Here is a 21,564-nt window from a genome sequence, read left to right as displayed (position 1 = left end):
GGTGCGTTCGAGCTTTCTCTTGTCACTTGCTCGGCAGAAATGCCAGGTAAGATGGCAATAGGTGAGGTACGGAATAATTGCAGCTTTAAAAAGGTGTAGTTTCGCAACGGTGGGTACTAAGTTCTTGAGTCTCTGGTTCGCCTTCTTGCACGTGATATTTATGTGCTCGCTGAAATTAAGCATGTTGTCAATAGTGACACCTAATAACTTAATACTGTTCAGAGATTCAATGTCAGTTCCTTGTACATTTATGCTTATCTCGTCTCTACTGTCCCTCTGTTTATTGTTGATTAGCATGGTATGGTATTTCGATAGGTTCCCCTTAAGTAAGTTCGACTCGTACCATAAAGAGGCTTTTGTTGCGCTCGCATTAAGGTTGTTATTAATCGACGTAACGTTATTGCTGATTTCGAAAAGCTAATGGTCATCAGCGTACATGCTTAGGTTCTGTTCAATTTCATAGACTAAGTCATTTTGAGAGATATTCCACAATAACGGTCCCAACGCTGATCCCTGGGGGCAACCTCGGTTAACTTGTTTCCAAGAACTTTTTTGAGATGCCAGCTTTACTCTGTTGGAGCGATCACATAAATAGGAGCGTAACAAATTGATGAGATTCTCTTCAAAGCCATATGCTCTGAGTTTACTCAGCAACAGAGCTGGATGCATGGAGTCAAATGCCTTTGACAGATCTGTAGATAAGATTCCTACTAGCTGTTTATTGTCCATAGCCAATCTCCAGTGCTCAATTAAATAAATAAGGGTAGTCTCGCAGCTATGAGTTTTACGATAGGCCGACAGGGCTTGTCCTAAACGGTGATCGAACATCCCCACAAGTTGCTTAGCTACAAGCTGCTCAAACACCTTATCTACAGCCGGGAGGACAGTGACAGGTCTATAATTCTCTTTTAGTAGGGGGTCATCACGTTTGAAGACTGGTACCCATTCTCCCTTTTTCCACGACTGTGGCCATTTACCCTCAATTATGCATCTGTTAAATTGGTGAGGGAGATAGCAAGAACCTCTGCTCCAACTTTTAGAGCAAATGGAGGAATGGAGTCACAGCCAGATGCCTTCTTGACTTTTTTTTAACGAGTCCATTACTTCTTGAACTTGCGCTTTTTGAAGAGGGTTTAGCTTTATTGCATCATTTTGAATTGAAAGCTGTGCTGTTTTTAACACACTTGGGTGGTTGGTGAAATCAGCTTCCGTTAAATTTTCAACATTTTCTCCACCAGACAACCAGGCTTCCAAAAAGAGTCGCTTGTGGTAATTTGGCTCATGTCCAACTACATTGACGGCATTAAAATCAATGTGGTAATTATTTTCATGTACATGACAGGAGATCTTTGAGTCATGGTCGAACATGGCGAAACAGGCCGGACATTAAGAGAACGCTTCGGTGAACATCTCCGCAGCATTGAGAAGATTTCCTTTCGCAGAGCATTTTAATGCTCACATTTTAAGCATTTTAAATAGCCATAGTTTTTTAGCATTTTCTTTTATTTTAACCCTTTTTTGTTATGTCCCCGTATTAGTGGGGGAGTTTTCCCCAGCTAGGTGGTTTATGACATTTTTAATAAAGTTTCTATTTATCTATCTATCTGCAAACGGACACACCCTTCAAGACGCACAAGTCCGAGGGGTCATGCTCTGCGGCGGAAATAAACTACGCAAACGCCAGGAAATGCGTCTAATTTTCAAGCCGGGCACCAGTCAGCCACATGGTCTGAATTCAGATTTTCGATATCTTAAGGTTGTCGCGCGCTCTTATCGCGCGCGCGCCTTTGAACTTAAATTTGTTTTCATGCCGCAAGCCAGCGTTTTTAACTGAAATCGACTTTCCACTGATGAAGGGCTAAGCCCGAAACGTTTGGATTTTTTAACTATTTTAAAGGCACTTTCTACCATTTAGTGACAACTTTATTATACTTTTGTACTTTTACAAGTGCCACGCAGCACAAGGAAATTTATTTTTCCATTTATCATTGAACATGGCAACTGCCGTTTGTGTTCCGCAATCCGGGTCTTTAATGGTCGCTCCGTTTGACCGTAGTATACAAAATTCCAGTTGGTGCAATTGATTTTGTAAACTACGCCAGGTCTTGGGCGGTCAACATCATTTTGAGCCTTTGGGCGCGGAAACAAACTGTTCACAGTTTTTAGCGATCAAAGTCTCCTACAAACCGCTAAAAACTGTGAAAAACTGTAAAAACTGCCATATTCCTTTAATCTCACAACATCTGGTTTACAAAAACCTCCATAACCTTTCCGTGCCTCTGGGTTTTGTAATTGAAGCCAGCCGTACTGACCTTATGGCAATCTCAACGAAAACTGAGGCAAAATACATCAAAAAACAGGCCGAGGTTCGACCTTGTTGGAACAGAAAAAAACTCATTTCGCTTCGTGACTCTTACTGCGAGAGAAACTGGTGCCTTATGGGCAAGAATACCGCTGTACAAAAACAAAATGCGGTAGAGTATTTACATCATTAACTTGACTCTCTCTCCTCCGCAGAGGCCTCTTTCGTGTATTATCTGCAAACAAGTAAGTGTAGTCAAATACATGGTTATCAGTTTTCTTTTTATGTGTGTTAAATTGGGCAAATGATTAAATAAAAGAATCGTGAGAAAGCCTTGCAATAACAAATGGCAAGCCCATAACCTTGTTACGTCACGGTTGAAACATCTACGAAAAGGATGCTCGAGACATGCCTCGAGTCATGTCACCCATCGTTTTACTTTAGTAGGACCTTTGGACTCAATCTTTCAGACTTCAGCGAAAAGTTGTAGTTGTCTCTGTTTGACTATGTAGAAGGTGATATTGTAATCAAGTCAGTTTCCACAGCGCCATACACAGTCTGATTTGAAAATGTTTTCTGTGCCAAAGTTCGTTTTTACCGTGTTTACAGGTGGGTTATGATATAACTACATGCGTTTGTTTGATCCTACATGGTTCTCTTATTTTCGGCCAAAAGCATGTGCTCTTAATGTCTGGTGAGCTATCGCCGCTCAAACAAACGAAAAACCGTGGAAAAAGCATAAAATTCAAATTGTTTACAGATCGCTGATTTGCATTTTGTCGTTTCCTTCACTCACTGTTTATGTGTAAATCGTCGAAACATGTATAAATGTATTATTGGCTGTTCAGAACCCCACAGCTTATCCATGCGATTTAATGTTACGCTAGAGAAACAAATGAAGTACAAATGATGTACATACATACATGTATTTAAGTAACGATAAGTTATTTTCTTTTGGGGAAAGAAGCTTCGGCCCTGCACCAGGAAGCACTTTACCTCTGTATTTACGTGCTACGTGCTTAAAATTAATTTTGTACGCCGTTGTCAATGTAAACATTAATGCTGTCTCGCGCTTGATTTGAATCATAACACCAAACCACTGATCTAAGTAAAGCGACTTTCTCACTTTATACGGTAATATTGTTTTACTCTGTTGTATTTTAAGTGGCCCAAATATTTGCATGTTTTCTCGCCATGAGTTCTTTTCGGTCACACAGCAAGATCCGTCACGCACGTTATTAATACGTCATTTGAAACGCTCGTGCATGCAAGTCAACATGCCGCCATTCCGCCATAGGGTTAACCGACAATACGGGTCGACCTTCTTTTTTGTCATAGTATATCGTGAAACTGAAATTTATTTTACAAAATAAGGAAATATAATAGAATGAAACAAAACATTTCAGCTAAATGAACTTACAGTTTTGCCGGATTTGGCGAGAGCTCCAATCATTTTTTTCGACGAACAGATAAATGGCCTTTTAAAACTTGTCCGTCAATGAATTTTGCTCAGTCTTGTCGATGGACAACCGCGGCTATAGTAAAAACTGTGCATAGTAAGAAGCAGTCAGTAAGCTGTGTATAGTTAAATTTCGAAATCGTTGATTCAGTTGATCTTGTGATAAAAATGTGTGGAACATTCTTAAAGCAGCTGAAAGCGCAGCCGTGGTGAACAAAACCCGTGATAAAACGTGCATTTAAAAGCAAGCAGCGTTACTACGATTCGTGAAACACACTCTGAAACTCTTGGTTAACAAAACTTGAAAATTTAGCGAATAATCTTTGACTAGCAAGATTTTGCTTATAAATAATAACTTATAGCGTTCCAACGATTTGCAAAACGCGTAGTTGAGACGATCAGCTTTCGGATCGCGCGATGAGCTTGCGTTGATTGGTTTGGATTCTGTCTTATTCTCTGGACTTCTGGTGGACTTTAATTAGTATACTTCAATAACGTTTTCATTATTTTTATTTTTTTTTTTTTTTTTTTTTTTTTTTTTTTTTTTTATTGAAATGCAACAATACATACAGAAAAAAAAAACAGCATTACAGTACAATAACAAAACACGTTAACACGCTTACAGTACTTAAACTACTAACTCTAACAATACCTAAATACAGCTTACAAAACACTACTTAAACTACTAGCAATTACAATAACACCACAGGCAAAGAAAAGAGGGCAAAAACCATAATTACAGGAAGACAAAATTTTCATTATTTTTAGGTTTTCTCTTCTGTGGCCGACAGTATGCTTATGGAGGTAAATATTTTATTTAATATATAGATTTAGGCAAGCCTAAAAGCGGAGCTCCCCATTTATTTAATTTTCACTGGAGCTTACAATGTTTTCATTCTAGTGAATAAGCGGCCAAAGTACTAATGTTTATGGCGGTTTATAGGTTCAAGACAAATTTAAATAGCTCACGGTTAAACCGAATGTCAGCAGTACGACAAAAATAATAATCTTAAAGCGGGGCAAAATCATTACTCATGGCACGAAAAATTACTTTAGAGTACAGTAAATTATCTGCTTTCTAGCAATAGAAAATAGTTTCGCCATCCTGTAAAAGTTTCGCAGCAGTTTAGTAGACTCCACAGTATCTATTACATTGATATAGGATATATTCAACATGAATCGCTGAGTCTGTCGGATTAGCTCAATCGGTAAGGTGCCAGTCTGCGGATCGGAAGGTCGTGAGTTCAAATCCCAGAGGGTCAAGTTTTTTTTTCTTTTTTTTTTTTTTTTTTTTTTTTTTTACCCCGTAGCAATAAAATGGTTTGTTTATTATATCAACCCGATTTAGCTTTTCGATACTCCTTCATGTACGATGCGAAAGTCATTGATCGATTATGGCTCTCAATGTCCACTTTTTTGGCGGTCGATTACTTTCTTTTTTTTTTTTTTTTTTTTTTTTATTGCTCACACAAAGGTTACATGACTTCACACTACATTTACGAAAGTTACAATTCAAAAAAGACAACAAAACTAAATTAAACAGTTAACTTAAAAAACGGTAGCAAAGCGGACGTTACAAACGAAGAAATAGTAGGTATTACAAAATTACAAGATTTACAGTACTAGAGTGAACAAAACTTACAGTGAAACGAAAAAAACGGTTGCAACGCAGACATTATAAAGGAACAAATAGGTATTACAGAATTAAAAAGACTTGCAAATACAAAAGAGAACTAAACTTACAGTAAACTAAGCAAAAAAAAACAGTAGCAAAGCGGACGTTATAAAGGAAAAAAAATAGGCTTTAAATATAGTTCATTTCATAGGTATTTTTAAATAGATAACTTAAATTGCTTTTTATTTTTTTTTTTTTCATCTAGATTTGATTCAAATCAGTTTTCCCCATATTTTCAAAAACAAGTGCAACTTTTTTTGGGCGATGTGACTTTGTTTTAAAATGTCGAGTTTGTCTTGAAGGCGGAGAAGAAAGCTTTCAAAACATAAGTTGCCGACACATGAACTCGTCGCAAAAATGTGGTATTTGGCAATAAGAAGGGTGACATTAAGTGCCTGTTTGTTTTGGATGTCCTGAAGCCAACCGTATAGGACAGCGGATTCAGTCAGAGTGATAGTCTGTTCAAATTTCGAGTGCCACCAGCACGTGAATCTATTCCAGAAAGCTTTAGATACAGTGCAATGGTACAGTAAGTGGCTTATTGTTTGTTTTTCAGTTTCGCATAAAGTACAAATATCGCTTTCAACAATGCCAGCTCGAAAAAGGCTGGATCTGGTAGGTAAAATATGGTGAATTATTTTATACTGGAAAGCAATTAATTTAGAATCTTTAGTTATTAGGAAAGGCAATGAGTACACATTGTGGATGCTTTCTTTGGTGAAACCATAATTTAGGATTCTATTCTCTGAAGTCGGTGGATCTACATTGTTGCTAAGGAGTGTGGCGTAGGCCGTTCGTGTTGATGGAAGGTCTTGGGGAGGGGTGGTTTGGGGTAAGTTGTTTTGTTTCAATTTTTGCTTCCATTCTGATGGAATAGCAGCGATGAGGCCGTGATAGAGTGTGAACGGGATTTTATTGTTCACTTTGCGTTTGATTTCTTCTAGTGAAAGGAATGTATTATCGTCTTTTAGAAGATCTTTAATGCGTGTGATCCGAGCTTGAAATAAGGGTTTGTAAAAAATTGGCTGACCTCCAATCAGGATGCGACTGTTGTTCCATTTAATTTCGCCTTGGATATGACGGTCTTCTGCAAATTTAAAAGAATTATATTCCTGCCAATACTTAAGTAAAGTGTGATAAAAAGGGGGGAGGTTATTTAGGTTAGATACTTGGTGTCGTACTGGCATTTTGTCAGGAAAGACAAACCCCCGTAGTGGGCAGTGGCGAATTCTGGAATTACTTTCCATGCGGGGTCATCGTCGTCGGTTAGTCTCTTAATCCAAGCTATTTTGAGTGCTTTGTCCATTAGTTCAAAATCCAACATTCTGAGACCTCCGTGACTTATGTCTCCTATTATTGTCTTTCTTTTTATTTTTGGCGGTTTTCCTTCCCATATAAAATTAAACGCAATTTTGTTAATCTCTTTCACATAAAAATCTGGAATTTCGAGCACAGAGGTGTTATAAATTAGCTTTGACAAGCCAAGAGTTTTTACTATTTTGATTCTGCCGTGGAGGGTAAGTTTCCTTCTTTTCCAACTTTTAAGGGTGTTTTCTAGCTTGCTAATTTTGTCAGCAAAATTCAGGTTATTTGCCGCTTCAGAGTCATAGGAAAAGAAAATGCCGAGGGCTTGAATCGGTTCTTGCGGCCATTTAAAATTATATGGCGTATCGGTCTTGTTTCTCCAAGCCCCGAGCCACATTGCTTCTGTTTTGCTCGTGTTTATTTCTAAACCAGAGGCGAGTTTAAATTATTAATTCGTGTAGAAGTTTCAATAGATTGGTTACGGAGCGATTGTCATTTACAAATACTGTTGTGTCATCTGCAAATTGAGTGACCTTTATTTCCTTTCCACCAATAGTAATCCCTTTAATGTCTTTGTTGTTTTTCAAGGCTTTTGCCAAAAGCTCAATACCGATCACGAAGAGAAGACCTGATAATGGGCATCCTTGCCTGACGCCTCGCTGTAGTTGGAAAAAGGGCGAAGCATGGCCGTTGTTCAGGACACAACTGGACACGTTGTGGTAGATAACTTCTATCCATCTTTGGATATCCGGGCCGAAATTGAAGAGTTTGATTGCGGAAGATAAGTACTTCCATTATATAGTGTCAAAAGCTTTACGAAAGTCTAAAAAAATTGCGATTCCTGGCAAGTTTGCATTTTTAGTGAAAAACATAATGTCTTGAATTAATCTGATATTTTCGCCGATATAGCGGCCTTTAACGTAACCGGTTTGGTCGGGATTAATGACTTTAGGTAGGACTTTTTCTATTCTTTTGGCAATGACTTTGGTGAGTATTTTATAGTCTACATTCAATAACGAAATCGGGCGTAGGTTTTCTAGTAGCGATTTGTCTTTTTTCTTTTTGGGAATAAGAGAAATAATGCCACGCCGTTGACTAATCGACAGCGAGCCGGATTGAAAAGCAAAGTGAAGGCTTTCTAACAACTCCTCACGCAGCTCGGGCCAAAAGAACTTGTAGAATTCGGCCGTGAACCCGTCTGTACCTGGTGTTTTGTCATTTTTGAAATCCTTAAGAGCATTTAGACACTCGACATCTGTTATTGGCCCGTCGCATTGTCGTTGATCGTCTGGGGATAGAGGTGTAACATTTTCGGCGTTTAAGAAGTCTGCCACTTGAGGGCTAGTTTCGTCACCTTTTCTAGACTGATAGATTGCTTCGTAAAACTTTTTTTGCTCTTCTAAAATGTCGAATTGATCGTAAATGTAGGTGTTATTTGATACTTGTAGTTTGTCAATAGTCTTCTTGGTTTGGGCACGATTCTCTAAGCTGTAAAAGTATCTCGTGTTGCGTTCTCCTTCGTCGTACCATCTTACTTTGCTCCTGAGGATCGCGCCTTTAGTCTTAAAGTGCATGATTGCTTGCAAGCGTAATTTTGCCGCGAAAAGTTCGTTTTGGTCCTGATTATTATTTGGGTTTCTTTCTAGTTTTAGTTGGAGTTTATTTATTCTATTTTGGAGTGTCAGTTCTTCATTCCTACGTAACTTTGCTTTTGTTTTGGCATATTTTACTGTGAAACCTCTTATTTCCATTTTTATAAGATCCCATTTCAAGCCTTTATCTAGAACGTTTGCATGTTTCGCTTTGAACAGAGGTATATTTTCTCGTAGAGCATTGACATATTGTTCATCCGTAAGAAGCGAAGCATTAAACTTCCAGAAACCTGGTCCTCTGTATTGCTTTTTGAAATTGGCTTGAAGATGTAGCGAAACCGCAGAGTGATCAGTTTCGGGTGCATGAAAAATTTTACATGACGCTTCTAAATTGCAGAGGTCTTCGGAGATTAGGAAGAAGCCTAATCTGCATTGTATCTTGTGCGACTTATTTCTCCTCCATTTCGATTCTCTTATTTCTGGGCGCCAGATGTCAATCAAATTGTAAGAAGTGCTGAGCTGTTCAATTTCCTTTATTACGGGTGCCTTTTTGGCGACCGGGTTACCACCTTTTTTATCTTTGTCAGACATAGCGCAATTAAAGTCACCTCCGATAATAATATTTTCCTGTGAAAAATCCTGGAGCAAGTGGTGTAGCGATTTGAAAAATTTTGATTGCTGGTTTAGGTCATTTGGGGCATAGATGTTGACTAAGGTGACACGTGCGTCGTCTACCGATACGTCCAGAATAATATATCTTCCGTTTTTGTCGGAAATACATTTTTCTATTTTACAGTCAAGTTTTGGGTTTATGAGTATCATAACTCCTTTGCTGTTTGATGAGCCGTGGCTGAAGAAAACTTTACCTCCCCATTCGGAAGCCCAAATGTCTGCGTTAAATTTAGTGCTGTGCGTTTCTTGAAGAAATGTGAAATGTGTGTTTTGGATGTGGATCCACCTGATAACAGAACGGCGTTTAATGGACTTGTTAAGACCTCTGATGTTGATTGAAAGGCACTTAATGTCCAGATTTTCAATGGTGTCTAATTTGGACATGGTTGTTTTGTCTTAAATTATGCGTAATCAAGGCAACTTGAGGTGAGATTCGTTTTGACGGCTTTCTTTCGTCCTGCGGGATTGGGGAAATTTGCATACGCTGAAATTTAAGACTTGAATTTGCAAAGTAGAACTGTTTTGAAATAAATAGAAGTAAACAGACATGACATATAACCGGAAATACTAAAAAACAAGAACACATGTGAACCAAAAAAATAGAAACACACATCTTAGCTTATTAAATAAAACAAGAGCCTACCAAAAGCCTTGTAAACGGACTAACTGCGTTTCGGTCCGGGTACAGCAAATTTGTCGGGTAGGTTGCGGTTGCCGTTGCCCGTCCGCCTATCTGATCATAATGCAGTTTTAGATTTGACGAAAAGAAAGCAATGCATCGGGCGGCAAAGCGATTACATTAAGATACTAAAAGTTTAAATCTAATGTTATACTAATACGATAGCTATATGTCAATGGTAAACTTACAGCTTTCCGACAGGCCATAGTTTTTAACTTTTTTTACTTTCTACACGTAATTTTCAGCCACATTTTGTTTCATTGCTTCTTGTTTTTCTTTTAAAACCTCTTTAAATTTTAAAGGCCGCCTTTATACGGCCGCCTTTATACGGCCTTCTTGCTTCACTATTTCTACCATCAAACTATGGCGGCCATGTTGCGCGACTCCGTACGCCGTACGCGCCCGCGAACCATGCCGCTATCCATGTTGACCATGAAAACTCATTTCGATAGTGTTCCTTCTTTCATGAGTATGGTGCTCTGCTCTGCGGCCCTGCGGGCCGCTGTAGAGCTCCGCTATTAAACATTTTGTTGCTTGTTTAAAAAAATCCTACAAGCTTAATATTTCAAAACATGCCATATTATTATTTTATTATTATTATTGCTTTCTACTTTTATTTAATAACCACCTAATGGCACTTTCAAGCCAGAAATAGGACTCCCTTACAAAAATGAGAGGGTAAGCTATTCCATCACCTAAACACTCTATTTTCCCAAAAAAGGTCGGTCACCTCAAAACAGGCACAAAAAAGTTCCGATAATGCTCATTATTCTCATGCTCGTGTTAACGACTAAGGAAATAGGAGTATCGTAGTTGGGCTTAATTTCACTCTGTGAATACGTTTCGTACTCTTTCAAGAAGGCCTGATACGAACGCCTTAACACTTCACGGGACACGTGCGGTTTGATGGCGAGTGTATCCAACAGAAAGCTGTCAACACTTAGCAGATCCTGTAAAACAGCATAACATAACAAATTGCCATACCATATCAAACGTTGCATAACAAATTGCTATCAAACATTACATTACGAACTGAGAATGTGACTAGCCAGAAACACTTTCAATACATATTTCATTTTAATTTTACTTCAAGTTGTTTACGAGCTGGAGCGAAAAACTCACATGGATTTTATTATTACGATTACAGTGATCCAGTGTTTGATAACGTCAAACTAAAAAACAAAAGAAATACTAAACATGAAAACAAAAATACACAAACGCAACAACAACAACAATAAACGTAATAACGTTCCCCGTAGGAGTCTTCATACGTAATTTACATCCTGACACGTCCCCAGTCGTCTTTTGAGTCCGTCGTCCTTCGCGTCTTTCAATTTTCGGGGACGAGTCAGAATTTACATCATTTAGGGAGCTGGAGGCTGTCTCTATTCCTTGTAAGAAAAATGTGAGTCTGTGTCCTCTTATTAAACAGCTGACTTGGAGGGGCCAAATTGTTCTTACATTGTATATTTGCATAGCGTCTCTGATGTAAAGTGGAACACAAACTGGAAGGAGCTTTGTGATGTGGTCAAACTTTCTTTTTCCTGACAGTAGGCGGGCAGCAAAGTTCTGCACCAATTGAAGCTTAGCAATATTGCCTTTACAGACTAATGGTGCCGGACCAAAGCGATGAGCAGTAGAATAATGTACTGAAAACCAATAAGTTTATCACAGAAAACAAAGGAGAAGTATTCAAGACAGGTCTCACTCTTCTCTCTCGGATGAACAGTAAAAAACGCATCAACGCAACGCAGTTGAAGACCCAGATAAGAACACAAATTTGTACTGAACAACTGTTACGCAACACATAATTCAACGCACGTGTTTCTGAAAGGCAATCTGCATAAAATAAGGGACTAAATTTTGTAACAATGGATTGCATGACTCGTGCGTACTAAAGCACGCGTAAATAATCACTATCGGCTTCAGCGTAAAACCCGCAGCCGATGTGCACATGATATCAGGCCTTGCTGTACTTCACATTTTGATACTTATTAACATTCACCTGAGGCAAAAAAAGTCGTAGTCTCAATAAAGCCTTTGATTATTAATTGTTAGGTTTTTAACCAAGTTTAAATTCTGACACAACGGTATAATTAACTGACAGTGAAGGCGAGCTTACCACCTAACTTCTCAAAAACAAACATGACACATTTGATTCCTTTATAATGTTTACTAGAATGTCTTTCTTCGGTGCAAATTCACTTTGACCTGGGATAAGATGAATCAATTCTAACAAACAACGACAAACTTTATTTTTGGAATCTCTAATAGTGATAAACCCACTAAATATCTCCTCCCAAACAAGACTCTTGACATAAATACACTTTTGATCTACAAATATGACAACACGTAGGTGATACCGTAACACACATTTTTAACCCTAAACAGTACGGCAGAATGACATGTTCCTCGGTAGTACATTAAGGATGTATTAACTTGCAACATATTCGTATAGCCGTCGCATGTGCCCGTTGGAATTTTTTATTGCTTCCGGGCTAAAAACAAAAACAAAAAATGCCAACGGGCACATGCGACGGCTATACGCGTATGTTGCAAATAAGCTCAAATAAATCCACCCTAAAAAGTACTACTTTAAATATACAATACATAACTTATTTTTTTTTTTTGTATTTTGATATTTTTATTTAGTATTGGAAGTTTCTTACATCTTACAAATAAAAAAAAGACACAATTACTTACATACACATACAAAAAACTACGCGCATATTACAAGCACAAGAGACCCTTTCTAGATTACAACAAATTATTCTAAATTACCTAAAAACTTAAACTTCTTAAACTTCTGCGCAGTTTTAAAGGATTATCATACCTCAACATACTTGCCCCATTTGTTTTCATGGACAGGCCATTTATTATTAGATTTTGCAATATTAGTTTCAAGTTGGTAAATTTTCTTAACTTGAGCCTTAAATATAATAATAGAAGGTTTAACCTTATTACATCTACACCAATATATATGTTTTTTTGCAATTAATAAAATATGGTTGGTAAACAAGTTCTTTTCATCGGATATACCTAACATTATATCTTTAAGACTAAGGGATACATAACTTATTACATCATTTAGTAAACAACAGTAGCATTGCACGTGGACGAAAAGGACTGAAACAACTAAGCAAAACCACGCGCTTAAAAAAGACTCCAATAATTAGAAGAAATACTAATTATATAAGACACGGCACGCTCGAAGGACAATGGCGCTAACATACTAGTAGGGATTAAAACTGAGAAAGGCTTAAGATTCATTTTGAGCATTTTGCAATTTTTTTGGAGGCCTTATGTGCACCCATGCACGAAGAGGAGTAAGTAAGTAAAGTTTTTTTGAATTTTTTTGTAGATTGCAATGGATTAACTACATACATCGACTCAACACAGAATGGCTCAATCAATTTGGACAACAATAGATATAGTAACCAGAGTTGTACTTGGGTGATAACAGCTCCCATTGGTCAGCGAGTTTTAATCTACTTTACAAGATTTAATTTGCGAAACTGCCACAATTGCAATTATTGTAGCAGTGTCACCATAATTGACGGATCTTTTACGTGGAGTCCTCGTCTGGCCAAATACTGTGGCAGCGATCTTCCGCGTCCAGTTTACTCCTCAGGAAATCGAATTTGGATTACCTTCTGGCCGTTACTTTCCTACGAGACCTATGAAGCTTTTACGCTACAGTTCTCGACGCTTTTCCTTCATTCATCAGGTAAAGTTCTCAAGCGTACACTCTCTTGGAGAGTGTATTGCGAACGTTTCTTTAGGCCAAATATTCATATTATTCGTAATAAAAAAAATGAACAGAACTGTATCAGAGTTTCACTGCTTCAGATCATAGAATGATAACGATACGTACTATTTTTGGAAACTGATGCTCAGTATATGGATATCGCCACTTTACTTTTCCTTTTATCCATATCTTGGAACTAATAAGCGAAAATGAAACATAGGTTGTTAACTGCGTCGTAATAGGTACTGGAATTAATTTTAGTGATAGTTCTTTTACATGCCCTCTTTCCCGCCACCAGTTATGCGATAATCAGTTATATGTTTCCCCGGAAGTGGACGCCTCGCCCCTTCCAATCTGAATCTCTATTCTCATATACTCTTCTGCGAAATAAGACAAACTACAAAGTCATTTAGGTTATCTCTGTTTTTTCACAATAAATGTCGCTGAAAACACTTCACTGGGTATGGCCGTCAAGGGAAGGAATCTTATGTCTTCAAATATCAATTAGCAATTATTGGATGAGGCTGAGTATGATATGAAGAATTATGCAGATCGAGGAGGGTCGAAGGCTGAGGCGGATAACACCCTCCGAGATCTGCATAATTCTTCATATCATACGCAAGCCGAATTCAATAATTGTTTTATTATTCATTTAAAATATTTCCAGAGCTCCAAATGCACAAAATGAATTTAATAGGGTTTTGACAGTAGGCAAAGTACACAAATACACAATAACGTTCGCTTTTAAATTTCATTTAAACTTCAAAAACTCGGTTACCTTCATAAAATTTCTTGTCCTTTATAATGTCGATATTTAGCACTTGCTTGAAGTGTCTATTGAAGCTAAATCTGATGACACAAAGCGATGTTTTCGAGTACAGGTTTCCATCGTTCTTGCTTACTTCGACGTAGAATTTTCGTAAAACCGCTCCAAGTCCTCCGCTGTGGCTGGATCAGGGATCTTTTCCTCTTGAAGATACGCTTTCAAAATCGATCGACTCCCCTTCGTTCCTTTTTCCTTGTTTTGACTTCCCTTGTCTTCTAATAACTTTAAATTTTACCTCTTTGTAATGCTCAAATCTAGCGGCCATTTCGCGCTTTCAACCTGCTCGGCAGCAAAGCCGTTCAGTCGCGTGACGTCAGCGGTTCTTGGGAACGAGGTTGCGATCGGATAATCATCCTTGGGAACGAGGTTGCGATCCAATAATTTTTTATATTGGACGATTGCCGTCCAATAATTGGAATTTCTTCCAAATTTGGTCGGCGCTAGCCGAACAGCTGGAATTAGCCGGGGATCGAAAGCCAATCAGAAACACAGAAATATTTTGAATGAATAATAATGGCTTTTATTGTTCGCGGTGTCAGAAATGCTTTCTTACAATACGTTATTTTTTCTGCATCTGATTTGTTTAGCCACTTTCCGAAACTCTAGAGGCCACTGTACCTTTCATCTTCTCTTTACGTTTCTCTACCTTGTCATGGGGAGAAAGAAGAGTTTATTCCTTACATGCAATACGGAGATAATATGAAAAAAGTCACCTTTCATTTTTAATGTTAATTCCAAACTTCTTCCTTGCATCCTTCATCCAATCTGAATGAATAATTTTTTAAAAGCAGCACCCATTTTAAGTGACGGAAGTAGGAGGCGAAACAGCGGAGCAGGGGGGGGGGGGGGCAGGGGACTGTAGCTCCGCCGCCTCTGCTGAAAAAATCTAATTATGACAAATACGGATTGAACTGGCAGGATTGCCAGTAGCGCTATATACCGCCCTTGTTAACATGTACATTGTTATTTCAGGTTGTCCGTCAATCGTGCCTGGAGCCTCCGCTGGCGTCATTTACAGTCCTAATTTTCCGCGGAACTACCCAAACATATCGTGTGATTGGTTCATCAGAGTGCCATATGGCGAAAAAATCAATATAAATTTCTCGTATATCCTACCATACGGAGATTGTAAGGCTTTGGTGAAGATATACGATACCTACTCCCACCTAAAAAGAAGAGTGACGCTTTGTACCAATCCATTTCCGTTTACGTATTCTGAATCCATACATGTTCGTTACAATGCCAGATTTACTTCAACTTCATTTCTGGTATTTTATCAGATAGGGTACTACGTGCCTACATATGCTCCACCCTGGTACACAACTCAGTCCTACCCAGACTGCCAGTCAAATTCTAAAAAAAGTAAGCTGCCTTCAATTTTGCTGCCATCAGGGGGAAGAAAGTCGACACTTTTCCTTGACGACATAGCGGTGCCTGGAAACGGTGTAAGTCTGTGTAAATCAAGCCGTCACCCAAAGTTTTGTTTTTCTCAGAAAGATTTAAATATCAATGAATGCATGCGTGTGAAATGCTAATAGTGGCAACGTATGATGTTTCACGGCGTTGAGACCCTTATTGCATTTCAGCGAGATTTCTCACCTAATGTTTCACGTCACTGAGAATGTTTTGGCGGCGTGGAAGAACGAGCAAAAAATTCTTAACGGTTGACATTTAACAACCAAAAAATGGTAAAACCATTTCAGAATCAATGGAGATATTTTAATTAGTATAATTAGCAAGTCACTTTTATCACTGTTTGTTGTTTTGATGTCCGGCAAACTTCAAAGGAGCAAACAAAAACGCAAATAGCTATTGTGTTTGGAGCACCGTCAAGATCAAAACATGCGAACTAACAAAGAATTCTGTCAAGCTATTCACTATGCCCTTAGCAACAATTCAATAGCTACTGCGCAGTCTCGGTTGCCCGGCACCGCTATGCCGCATCTTTGAGTCGTGTTTCAAAGAAAGTTTCTCCCCCCTTCCCCCCCCCCCCCCCGCCCCCGCCCTTGGTTGCCGGCTGACCATAATGAGGTGAAAATTACAGAGGCTCAAACCGTGCTCAAACGCATGGAGAAACCCGGTTTAAATAATCCTGAATTGATTGATCGAGTCATAAAAATGCTTTACCGGTGGCGCGGTGGCCCGATGGTTATTGTACCATACTCCAGAGGAGCCTTTCGGGTTCGAGCCCTGGCCTGGCAATTTTTTTACGCCCACTTTAAGATGGCCGCCACTTATGGTCATCGTCTGGTAGCTTGTAACCGGTTAGTCTACTATGCTCTCCGGTTAGCCTACTATTCACTTTGGTATGCCTTCTATGCACTACGGATAGCCTGTTTACAGCTGGCTATTTATATTTGAATATCCACTTTAATAAAATTCGAGAAAAAATCAAGTGTCTAAAGTGGGCGTAAAAAATAATTGCCCAGGCCGGGCGTTGCGTTACGCTCTAAGGCAAGACACTTTACTCTTATAGTGCCTCTCTCCACCCAGGTGTATAAATGGGTACCGGCGAATTTACTGCTGGGGGTAACCCTACGATGGACTAGCATCCCATCCATGGGGGAGTAGAAATACTCCTAGCTGCCTAATGCTACAGAAACCGGGATAAGCTCCGGCCTGATGAGCCACTTGGCTTTACCTTTACCTTATATTCTGGTTATTTAAATGTATATCTATCAAACGCTCGACTTGAATGCAAGAAAAACCTCGCTAAATTGCATCCAAAGCCAATTCAATGCATTGGAACAATATACCAGGAATAGTTGACGTGTGGCGACTTGCGTTTTGGCTGTAAGCTTTTAGTAGATATTGGCATGCTATGCCTTGTTTATTTATGCAGTATAATGTATTTTATTGTTACGATAAAGTAACATTTACAATGAAACGGATTGCAGAGAAATTATCATATACTAAGGCCTAGAAGATGTGTCTTCAGATGTGCTTTACTGACTCACTGAAGGGTATTGAAGACAAAAATCCGTTTTTTAGGCTCTTAAATTTAAATCCTTAATGGTTAACGTACTGTTATTGTTAACGTATTTGAATGATTTTGAACTTTTGCATTTCTCTTAGCCATTTATATACAGAGCTCCGGATCAACATCTGTAAGTTCATCAGCAGGTCGTGCCGAGAGGTACACCGTTCCACCACACACGGCCTGCTTGTGGCAAATTGCGACAACGGAGGGTTACACCCTTGAGCTGACTTTTGACGACATGAATATATACAGCAAATACAGCTGTTCAGACTGTTCATGTGGATATGTAAGAGTTAGAGATGGAAGTGGATCATCTGCCCAGTCTCTTGGCACTTTCTGCGATGGAAACATTCCGAGTGTTGTGTCTTCTACAGGAAACCACATCTTCATTGAATTTCATTCCCAACGCAGATATGACTACTTTAAAGCATCAATCTATTCTAAAGAAACCAAAGGTATCGTCTTTATTTTGTTTTGGTCTATATTCCCTTCTTTTGTTTTTTACTCTTAGTTGAGTCTTCTGGGCAACATTTGCCTTTTTAAGCGATGACGTCATGACGGAATCGCTTTTTGCCATGAGTTGGTCGACCGGATCTTTTACATAGGCGGCGAAGCAGTGGTAGCAGGGGGGGCGCAAAACGAAAATTTGGAGGGCTTAGCCCCCCACGTTTTGGTGCCGAAAATATCGCGAAAGCACTGTAAAATTGGTTTGTTAGGATATTCCGTCTCGTGATTGTTTCAACACGATCGTTTTTGGCGAAGTAGTATGTTGTGGGACTTTTTAGTCAACAAACCTCTTCTCTCCAGAACGCCACTAGTAGATGTCAACAAACTGTTTTGATTGTTTTTTGACGTTATCTTTGACATTGGCGACTTCAGAGCCTCGTTTTATGCCCTCTAACGACAAAAGAGCTACACAAGAAGCATGGGTTAAGAGGCACCATAAAGTAGGATCGTCTGAACTGTAATTTAAAAAATTAAGACCAAAACTTGTTAAATTAAACGGATTTCTTTCACTGAGAACAATCACGAAGAAACGGATGACGTTCAAAACGCTCCGCTGACTCTGTTTTTAGTCTGCTTTTTCTGTTGCGCGCGATGGATCACAAGGATAGTGAACAGAAATTAAGTTAACTCAGCACGAAATCGCCTCGTGGAACTCAAAAGCAAAATACTCCAGGGAAAGATAGGAAAGAACAATACAAAGTATAAACGAAAGAGACTTATTTTATTTGATATGAATTCCTTTAATACAAAGAGCCGGTGTGAAGAAGACACCGTTTGACTTTGTGACATTCTTTTTCCAAACTCCCTATTGTACCGAACATTGTATCACGTGTCCCTTCTCCTCACTCCACAGTTGGATAACAGGCGGTCATTTAACGCACAAGTTGTCAGCTCCTTTTTATACTGAAAACTATTAAAGGCCCCCTTGTAGAACGTCATCGCTTCTGCATGAATAGCGCGCCATTTATTAAGAATCATTTTTATTAAGGCCTTAGGTTTTTAGGGCAAATCTTCTAAGCAGCCCGAGACGGACACATGTTTGAGCACTCTAGTCGCGTGACATTTGGATGTCTTGGAGCCTCTTTGCGTCCAATGTTACAAGCAAAGAGTTACCTCAACGTTGGTGTCCTTACTCATTTCATCATACTTTTTAACATTCTGGTGTTTTTATAACTGCATTCTATCATTTTAATGATGTTAAGATCACGTGACCAACTGTTGGAAAAAAGTAATGATCATAGACCTTTCCTGCATTACGCTTCCATGCCCGTCAACAATGGGTATATGTTGACAAAAAATACAGCAAATATACATGTATGAAAACAGTCCAAACCAGCCTCTACTTGAAACTAGGGCTTTCCACAAGTTGCTCGACAACTTTTTGGTACCCTCATATTTCGAGCAACTTTTTCCCCTTTAAGCATTTTTCCTTTCGAGCAACTTGTTGCCTTTTCAGCAAAACAGTTGAACCCCGTTAACTCGAAATCTGAAGGGAAACGAGAAACAGTTCGAGTAAGCGGAGTTTCGAGTTATCGGGGTCGATTTAAATTATTTAATTTACCAAGTTAATAATTGACATTTAATGATTTTTCAACACTTCAATATTCAATACAGTCTAAATTAAGCATATCTCGTCAGAAACTCTAACACAATAATACATTCTTATGATATGAGTGGGAAATGGCTGTCAAATACCTGATCTGTTCGTTGCTCTAATCAGTGGGCAACCGTGGCGAGTTGAAGGAACCTGATTGAAGTTATCGGGGTAAATTTGACCAGGGGAAACGAAATTTTGTTCGAGTTAGCGGAGGTGTTCGAGTTATCCGAGTTCGACTTACCGGGGTTCTATTGTATGTAGACCGAAAAACTCCGAAGATTGTCCAAGATCAGTTAAGTATCGTAGTACGCTTAGATAGCAAACTTAGTTATAATTACAATGGCAAATGAGTACAAAGGAATAGCAACCAGTAACATCAGAATAATAACGTTAAGATCGAACTAAATGAATTAATTTTATTATTACCCTTATCTTTAAGCCCACCATATTCCTGGCATTGTGGTGCCCATTGTTCTTGGAATTGTTCTTTTTGCTATCATCGTCACCGTTATTAAATGCACCAAGATAACACGATCGACAGCATCAACAAGACAAGAAGGCAGTTGCCAGGTTCCCCTCCCACTGGAACGTATTGAGTTTCCCCTCAATGATGAGGAGATGATTGACTTCTGAAGACAACAACCTGGCCTCTGGAATGTCTGAGACAGCTTAGAAGACAGTGACGTGGCTGTGATAAGCCTGGCGGTAGACGGGGTTTTTTAACTTAACTTTAAAGTTAAAAGTCCTAAAAACTAATTTTCTTTAATAAAAGCGCTACTGAAATTCCGATAAACATATCTCAATTGTCCAGCGAAACATAGCCGTCCAGTATAAGAGAATTCTGAAGGGGAATAGGGCACTGGCGTCCCCAATTTATCTTTAGTAATAGTAAGAGTCGTAAGAGTCCATTGCGGACTCTGGCTTATGGTAAATTCGCCTGCGCTTCTTCTCCTTTCAAGTTGATAAATAATGAAAACTCGCTATCTTAAGAAAGAACAAGTTCTCAGAACAGAACTATAAGACGCTTCTTATGATCATTAGCTGTGACTACAGTCAAGCCAAACGACACGGTAGCGCTATCGTAGTTAAACTTAAGGCTGCAAGTTAAGTCGGTGCTTTAGAGTTTTTATTTGAGCTACTTTTGTTGAAAGTACGCATTGGCTTAGCTTATATAACATAAATTTGTGGTTTGGCAAACCAACCACATTGGAGCTGCTATCAATAGCCATTTAAATTATTGCTTCAAACATGCTTTTTATGGTTTTGCTGCAAACATGTATATATGGGTTATTGACTATCCGTGCATGAGGTCAAGATGGCTTGATATTGGACAAGTCCTTTTCTGTTGCGTGTCCAACGTGCCCAACGTGCCCAACGTCCACCCAACGAAAAGAACAAGGTCAATATTCCGACATCCTCACCGAGCAGGCTTGGTCAACAAAGTATTTATTAACCACCATTTTCTGCGGCACACAGCCGGCAATCCCGAGCTAGCTCCATCTTTACTGCTCGGATAGCCAATCATATCCCAGCGCAGGCCAGTTTAATTCATCTTGCCCGCTTGTGGAGGTAGCCATATAATAAACACACGATTCTGTCGTATTTACTGTAGATGTATTTTATATGCTGATTGTATTTCATTGTATTTTATATGCTTTTTGTAGATGTATTGTTTGCATTGCATGCGGAATTTAAACCATTTTACTGTTATTACAAACGTAGAAAGAACTTGATTAAAAATATAATACAAACAGCGGTGATAAACATTATGAAAAACTCTTAGCATTTTTCATAATGTTTATCACCGCTGTTTGTATTATATTTTTAATCAAGTTACGATGGCCTAAAACCAAGAGTCTATATGATACAAAGAACTTGTTTTTATTGTAAACTTGAATGTTGATTTTTTTATTCAGAATTTTGTTAGTGTAGACTCACTTAGTAAAATTGTTTGTTTTAGTGTAAACAAAGCTTTCTAGCCTTGTCGCTGCAATCGTAGTACTGGAAGCTGATAATAACAAATTAATTAAAGCTGCTGGAACGATAAGAGAGTTACTTGGTACCTCCCCTCTTAGCAAGAGGTTAGAAACCCAAAATAAAGAATGCAACTCGAATCTTAACATATAACAAAATAATACATTCTTCATTCTCAATTCCTCATTCTTAATACTTCATTCTCTTCAGTTCATTCTTATTCCCACTATTGGATTTTTTTATTGTAA

At 38.7% G+C, this 21,564-nt stretch overlaps 1 protein-coding gene across 2 annotated transcripts in view; it reads left to right on the top strand.

Moving 5' to 3' along the window:
* The window catches only part of LOC144653176 (tolloid-like protein 2), a 53,364-nt gene extending 32,368 nt beyond the window's left edge, over positions 1-20,996 (top strand). The window contains exons 1-6 of one of the 2 annotated variants that reach the window (XM_078513117.1): positions 2,801-2,911; positions 4,530-4,565; positions 13,046-13,411; positions 15,231-15,620; positions 17,334-17,693; positions 19,782-20,996. In XM_078513117.1, the coding sequence (XP_078369243.1) occupies positions 2,872-2,911; positions 4,530-4,565; positions 13,046-13,411; positions 15,231-15,620; positions 17,334-17,693; positions 19,782-19,975 (1,386 nt within the window). In that variant the 5' untranslated portion in view covers positions 2,801-2,871 and the 3' untranslated portion in view covers positions 19,976-20,996. Of the gene's footprint in view, positions 1-2,800; positions 2,912-4,529; positions 4,566-13,045; positions 13,412-15,230; positions 15,621-17,333; positions 17,694-19,781 lie in introns of those variants that run through there. The other variant, XM_078513116.1, reaches the window with a different exon arrangement.
* Positions 20,997-21,564: the final 568 nt, after the last annotated feature.

This window comes from Oculina patagonica, chromosome 5, assembly GCF_052425735.1.
Source record: "Oculina patagonica isolate OP01 chromosome 5, crgOcupat, whole genome shotgun sequence".
NCBI classification, from domain to species: Eukaryota; Metazoa; Cnidaria; class Anthozoa; order Scleractinia; family Oculinidae; genus Oculina; species Oculina patagonica.
Note: the sequence above shows the minus strand (reverse complement) of the source record. Positions and strands in the feature narration are given on the sequence as shown.